The 7,751-nt window shown below is 41.8% G+C and overlaps 1 protein-coding gene across 4 annotated transcripts in view; it reads right to left on the bottom strand.

Moving 5' to 3' along the window:
* Window positions 1-2,229: 2,229 nt before the first annotated feature.
* Window positions 2,230-7,751, bottom strand: part of Wrn (WRN RecQ like helicase) — a 118,106-nt gene continuing 112,584 nt past the window's right edge. For all 4 annotated transcript variants that reach the window (XM_015992785.3, XM_015992787.3, XM_076553533.1 and 1 more), the window contains one exon: window positions 2,230-4,322. In XM_015992785.3, coding sequence (XP_015848271.1) covers window positions 4,203-4,322 — 120 coding nt within the window. In that variant the 3' untranslated portion in view covers window positions 2,230-4,202. The remainder of the gene's footprint in view (window positions 4,323-7,751) is intronic.

The raw sequence follows: 7,751 nt of genomic DNA, 5'->3' as shown, positions 1-7,751 counted from the left end.
TTTTGAGAATTTCATAAATGAGTGCTCAATACAGCATTTCCACCCCTCCCCACCCTGCCTCCAGCCTCCCCACAGTGTCCCCCCCCCTGCAACTCGCTCTCAAATACATGACTCCTTCTTTAAGTACTGTTATACACGTAAGTAAACACATGTATGCATATATAAAGTCCATTTAGTGTCGCTTTTATGTTCAGGGCTGACCACTTCGGATTGCATAACTGTCGCAGGAATCTTAAAAGTTCTTATTAATAAAATCAAACCCGAGGCGAGTTATTGGGGTCCATGCTGGTAGATCAGAGAGACAGAACAAGCCACAGCTATCTCACCTCGCCGGATCCTCAGCTGGTCTTGTCTCCTCAGACTGGAGGCCTCTGAGTCCTCATCCGGAATGGGTCTCAGCTGAATTACTGCTCAAAAGCCTGAAGCTTAACCAGGCCAAATGCTTAACCAGCCAAATGCTTCTAGTTTCTGGTCCTCACGCCTTGCCTTATATATCTTTCTGCTTTCTACCACCACTCCCTGGGATTAAGGCTGGCTTTGTGGGATTAAAGGCATGTGTCACCATGCTTGGCTATTTCCAATGTGGCCTTGAACTCACAGAGATCCAGAGGGATTTCTATCTCTGGAATGCTAGGATTAAAGGTGTGAGTGCCACCATTTTCTAGCCTTTGTATCTAGTGGCTGTCTGTTCTCTGGCCCCAGATAAATTTATTAGAGTACACAATATTTTGGGGAACACAATACCACCACACATAACCCTATTAGAAGGATGGTCCCTAGAAGATTCAATGCCCTCTCAGCAGCCGCTGATCACCTACGGCTCTTCCTCTAGAGGTGGGGCCTTGTGAGATTTCCTCCACCAGTATTGGCATGTCAAGTGGTGATGTCACTATGCCGGTCTTGTCTAGGTGACTGAATCATTGGGATTTCATGGATGTAGCTTTCATGTCATGTATATAAGTCATTATCCCACAGCAGAAGTCCTGGTTCTCTGGCTTCCACAATCTTCCTGTCCTCTCTTCCACAATGTTCCTTGACCCTCACATGAAGGGATTGTGTTGTAGACGTCTGATTGTGGTTGGGTAACCCAAGGTCAGTTCTCTACCTTCTGACCAGTTGGGGATTTCTATAATGGTCTGTGCTGCAAAAAGACACTTCGTTGATGAGGGGTGAGAGATTACTTCTTTGACTAAAAGGATAAGTGTTTAGATGAAGTTAGAAGTTTTACTGGCTTAGGAAAGCAGCGGTAGTAGGCTCTCCTCTAGGGTCCATGAACTCATCAGCCATGGGTAGTTGTCTAGGTTCACAGTACTAGAGATGAATTCCCTCCAACTCAGTGGGCTGTAAGCCCAATCAGACAGCTGTTGGTTACCCCCGAGATATAAGTGTCACTACTGTACCTCGGAGCTATCCTGCCACACTGATCACAGTCGTGGTTCACACAGGCTTTACAGGTGGGGAGGACACTGATTGCTTTTCTTTCTTGACAGTCTGCATAGCATCTTCCAGCACTAGGAGAGCCAGTCCTCAGGGAGGGGCTTCCATGTCAGTTCCGGTGGAGTTTCTCCAAACCCTGTGTCCGGAGGGTGTGGTGTCTTCAGCGACAGGCTCTTACCTTCAAGTTCCCGGAGGCAACCAAGGCTGCAGGCAGGAGCCTAGATTGTTTGGGGAGACTCTTGGACTTCCCTGACCAACAATGGGAAGGGAGGTTTTTCACACTTAGCATGCAGGATTTAGTCTATTGTTCCTGAGAGGAGCATTACCACCCAAGGTAGTATAACTTTATTTAAACCACACACACACACACACACACACACACACACACACACACACACACACACACAGAGCCAGGCCAGCCTGTTCTACATTGTGAGCTCTGAGCCAAACAAGGCTACATTGAGACCCTGTCTGAAGAAACCAAACCAAGCCCAATTATACATAGATATGTATTTTTAAATAAATCATAAAGTAATGCTTCCCTATGGCTTTTCAAACATGGTTAGTATTAGTTTCCCCTCCCTCTCCCTCTGTATTGTTCTCCAACCCACTCCAGTTAAAGTCCCTGCCTTGTTCTTCCCATTTCCCTTCACAGCACCTGTGGTATTCTCCCCCCTAACGCCCCACTCCCAGGCTCCTTCTTCAACGCCCTCATGGTCACTTTTTACTTTCCTGGTTTCTGCAGTTACTCAGTATATGTGCAGCTACACAGATATACACTCATATCTGAGATGTTTTCCAAAGATTTATTGATTCGTTTAAAAATAGCCATAGTAAAAAAAATAGCCATAGTAAACTGGTTACACTTTAACATAAATACTGCTCCTTTTAATAACACATTTTCATAAAAACTTGTCAAGGATGGCACTGTTTCATTTCTGTAAATGTTCTCATTGTGTAAGTGAGTTTTGGAGAAGAGGTTGAGGTCCCAGTGTCCCAGTCTTCCACAGTCAGTCTATTTGGACACGCTACTTGGCCTGAGGTATAGCAGGAAAACCCAAATTCATACAAATATGTAGTTGAAAAAGACAGGCTATTTTAATAGCTTTTCAAATAACAGTAGCTATACCAAAACCATAGGTGTTTCTTAAAGATTATTTGTGGTGTGTAATAGGAAACTAGAGACATTAGCTTTTCGTTCTTGGTTACACTGAGACTTTTTCCGCCTCCATTGGGTTACTTAGATGTTCTAGATATAGAAAAAGCTTTAAATAGTATCAAAAAATCATGTGTTTATTTTATCCATCTCATTAGAAAAGTTTTCAGGTCAAGAAAAGCTGCACAGGTTTCCAGCGAAGGATACAAGTTCACCAAGATTGTAAGTTCTAGTATAAATTTCAGTTTTATTACTGAGAATAAATACTGGTAAGTAATTTTCTTTAAAGCAACAGGCTAACTTCATTTGGTCTTGAGAAAATGTCTGCTAAATAACCAGGTCTAAAGAACCATGTATAATTTTTGCCAGCAAGTTTTTGCTTTTCAATTCAATTAAAAAAAAATCCAATTCAACTCATAGTTCAAATATTTAAGCAGGGGTTTTCCTGCAGATGGCCACTGCACCCAGCATGAAGTTCAAGGCCATAGGGCACAGCAACTCGTGTATTGGAGAAATATATGTTAAGGCACAGAAAAGTAGAAGTAACTAGAGAATGTCCATGACATGGTCAATGGGAGCTACCTTCTGTAGTAGGAAGCAGAGAATGAGAACATGGGCATTTTTATGTTTTAAGTATAGTTTGAGAGTTTTATAATAAGGTTCATTCACATATTACGATTATAACAAATTAAGAAAATGAATATATAAAACTTTGGCAGGTTACAAAAAGCAGCTTTTGATTATCTCCTAATGGAACTTTTTTTCAACTACTCTGAATTCAAGCATGTATTTCTTCTTTTTTAATAACAGTTCATTTCTATTTACAAAAGAAGTTATTCAAAGGCTAAAAATAGATTCAAAAGCTATATGGTGAATTGCTTAAAGTTAAATAACAAAAGTTTACCCAGAACAGAGTTGAGTTTTAAATTTTTAAGTTGTTTGTGAAACATAAGACATACTAAATTTTGGCATCTTCAAACATTGAAGGCACTCATAGTAAATAAAGAAATGAAAATTAAACATGTTTAATATTCAGTATGGAGGACATTGCTTCACTTGAGAACTCATAGACGTTCTGTAGAAAATGCACAGCATTTAGTTGCTTTTATGACTAGAATCCTTTCAGCACTTCCCCCATCTACATGGAAGCCAGTGGTCACTGACTGGTCCGGGGCACTGACGTTGTCTGGCAGTGCACATATGGCATCTGCATTAAGAAAGTAAGGGCCATCCGTAACACGGGCCTGCTGTCTTCATTCACAGGACACCGTCCTGGCAAGTTAAGACTGCTTCATATCAATCAGTACACAACCTCTACCCGTTCTCCAAGTCAAAGAAACATCCTACATTTCCCACGTCCATTACTGTGGGAAGCAGAGTGACTGAGACACGAGACAGAGAGGCAAGGGCTCTGAAAGGAAACCCAACTTCACACTCCAGGTTGTACTCGGGGTCTTAGACGATTCAGATGCCTTATCTCAACTGCGAATAGGCAATTAAGGACGCCAGCTGCTCAATGCTTAAGTGCATTTTACTTAAGAAATTTCAAAGTTAAAATATTTCTTTTCGTTCTTTACAGGAATAAAGACAGTAGGACACACAAGTCATCCTAACCAAAAAGACCTTTCTTTTTTGTCTTGGCCACTGATGAGCTGCCCATCTCAGCCGAGGGCACACTTCCTTTGGTAAACCACTCAGGTAATTTTCTCTTTGACACTTCAGATGACGTCTATAGAAAACAGAAAGACAAAGAAATATTCATACAACGGAAAAGGCATAAGAGCTGTAAAAGTAACTCAGACATCCTGAATAATTCTCCTCAACCAAACAAAATGAAATGAAATATCTATAGAATTCTTGTGGGGGTGAAAAAAATCTAATAAATAAATGAGAAAAAAAATATATCGTTTCCTTCAGCAGTTTGTGGTGATATTTTATTTGTACTGAAATGTTATTTTAATTTTATGTTAATAAATAAAGTTGCCCTGGGGTCAGAGCTATTAGAGCCATAGTAAGAGCGTGGTGGTTAGAAGAGCTAGGTAGATTTCTGCGTGCTCTCGGTACAGGTGGGCTAAGATTCTCATGTCCTGCTCTGGACAGGACAATGGCTGCCTGCAACTGCAGGAAGCTGTCTTGGCAGGAGAGGAACTCGTTCTTCTTCATGATGGCCTCAGTGGTCAAGGTGAGCTCGTTCTTACTGAGAGCAAGTTCACTCTGACATGGAAACACTGCCTGTTAGGAAGTCCTGAATGGCAGCAATGAGTGGCTCCCCATTTCTCGGGGTCACAATGTTTGCTTTGGTCTTTAATCCTAACATTCCGGAGGAAGATCCATTCAGATCTCTGTGAGTTCAAAGCCACACTGGAAACATGGTGACACACGCCTTTAGTCCCAGGAAGTGATGGCAGGAAGCAGAAAGGTATATAAGGCGTGAGGACCGGGAACTAGAGTTCTTTTAAGCTTTTAGCTTTTTAGCAGCAGTTCAGATGAGATCCATTCAGATGAGGAGTCAGAGGCTCTCAGTCCAAGGAAACAAGTCGGCCGAGGAATTAGCAAGGTGAGATTGGATGTGGCTTGTTCTGTTTCTGTGACTATTCAGCGTTCAGCCCAATACCTGGCTCCAGGTTTGTTTTATTAATAACGCCTTCTATCAATTCGAGTTACAGCTCGGTCCATCCCACTTTTTTTTTTTTTTTTTTTTTAAAAGAGAAAAGCCTATGGTGGTCGGGGGGCAGCTGCTGCTCTTTTATTCTAAATCCAGAAGCGCCTGGGAAGCTGGATGTAGCTAAGAAAATGAAAGAGGCAGCTGGAGCCTGGGGTCCCAGGTGAGGGACAGTTGTGAAGAGAGCGAAGAGAGAAGTTCCAGGATGGGATTTCAGAGAAAGTGGGATGGACCGAGCTGTAACTCGAATTGATAGAAGGCGTTATTAATAAAACAAACCTGGAGCCAGGTATTGGGCTGAACGCTGAATAGTCACAGAAACAGAACAAGCCACATCCAATCTCACCTTGCTAATTCCTCGGCCGACTTGTTTCCTTGGACTGAGAGCCTCTGACTCCTCATCTGAATGGATCTCATCTGAACTGCTGCTAAAAAGCTAAAAGCTTAAAAGAACTCTAGTTCCCGGTCCTCACGCCTTATATACCTTTCTGCTTCCTGCCATCACTTCCTGGGACTAAAGGCGTGTGTCACCATGTTTCCAGTGTGGCTTTGAACTCACAGAGATCTGAATGGATCTTCCTCCGGAATGTTAGGATTAAAGACCAAAGCAAACATTGTGACCCCGAGAAATGGGGAGCCACTCATTGCTGCCATTCAGGACTTCCTAACAGGCAGTGTTTCCATGTCAGAGTGAACTTGCTCTCAGTAAGAACGAGCTCACCTTGACCACTGAGGCCATCATGAAGAAGAACGAGTTCCTCTCCTGCCAAGACAGCTTCCTGCAGTTGCAGGCAGCCATTGTCCTGTCCAGAGCAGGACATGAGAATCTTAGCCCACCTGTACCGAGAGCACGCAGAAATCTACCTAGCTCTTCTAACCACCACGCTCTTACTATGGCTCTAATAGCTCTGACCCCAGGGCAACTTTATTTATTAACATAAAATTAAAATAACATTTCAGTACAAATAAAATATCACCACAGCAGTTACTTAAAATTCCATTACCATCCACTTTAAAGATGATTTGTTATTACTATTAGAACGTGTGTGTGTGTGTGTGTGTGTGTGTGTGTGTGTGTGTATACACACACACACACACGTGCGCGCGCATGCGTGCTACATATAGTACAACGCCCATGTGGAAGTCAGAGGCATCTTTCAAGGGTCCTTTCTTTTCTCTCTAGCATGTTGCTATGCCGTGTACTCCATGCTAGCTAGCCTACAAACTTCTAGGCATTTTTCCCGCCTCTACCTCCCTATCACCATAGGAATGCTGGGATTACAAATGCCACTGGATCTGCCATTTTCACATGGGTTCTAGGAATCAAACACAACCATCAGCCTTGCATAGGCAAAAGCTTTTATCCACTGAACATCTCACTGGCTTCACTATTGTCTTTCAAGATACTCAAGTTCAGGCACTAATTTGCTAAGTAAAAAATTGGACATTATTTCTAATCTACATAGTATGACACGTTTATTTTGGGTTGATCACCGTGGTGAATTTAGGCTAACACTCATCTGGCATGCACAAGGCCCCAAGTCCAAGAGCTTTTAAAGAAAACAACAACAACAAAAAAAACTTTAAAAGAAGATGAATGTGATGCCCTAGGAAGGCATATATACAAGTATATACATGTACACACAGAAAGAGTTTATTGAGCACATGAAAGAGAAAACAGGTTCTGACACCCGTGGTAGCAGAAGGCCAGTAGACTGACTCAGTCACGGCTCCTTGCAGAGTGGCCAGGAAGTAACAAGCACTCAAAAACACTCACTGAATAAATGAAAAAAAATCTTTGCTTTGTAGACTGCTCTCAGAATTTCCTGATGACCATAGATCCCCTTCTCAGAAAAAGAACAAGTTATACACATGCATAACACTTTGCATGTGATTTTAGGGTCTCATCTATCAAAATCCTTAGAACCCAGTCAAAAGTCCTTGAAAAAAAATTAATAATACAAAAGGAATGTTTTGTGCTATACCATCTGCACATGAAAAAACAAACAAAAATGACTATTTGAAGTAGGTAAGTGCTCTATAAACCTACTACGGTACAAATATGAATATGACATTGAGTCACTAGAGACTGAGAATTAAAGCACAGAAATCATGCTAATAAGAATACTCCTTAGAGCCGGGTGGTAGTGGCGCATGCCTTTAATCCCAGCACTCGGGAGGCAGAGCCAGGCGGATCTCTGTGAGTTCAAGGCCAGCCTGATCTACAGAGCAAGTTCTAGGACAGGCACCAAAGCTACACAGAGAAACCCTGTCTCGAAAAAACCAAAAACAACGAAAAAAGAATACTCCTTAGAACTTAGCCAAGTTAATTTACTTACTGGACGCATTTAAAGGCTTTTATAATAAGGTAGCTTAATTTAAGTCAAATGTGCCTAAGGTATAATTTATACCATTTCAAGAATGATGACTTTATATGCTTTATCAATTAATTTCTATATTTTATTGTGTTTTCTGCCTTTAAAAGGTTTCAGAATA

This window comes from Peromyscus maniculatus, chromosome 17 (genome assembly GCF_049852395.1).
Source record: "Peromyscus maniculatus bairdii isolate BWxNUB_F1_BW_parent chromosome 17, HU_Pman_BW_mat_3.1, whole genome shotgun sequence".
In the NCBI taxonomy this organism is placed as follows: Eukaryota; Metazoa; Chordata; class Mammalia; order Rodentia; family Cricetidae; genus Peromyscus; species Peromyscus maniculatus.
Note: the sequence above shows the minus strand (reverse complement) of the source record. Positions and strands in the feature narration are given on the sequence as shown.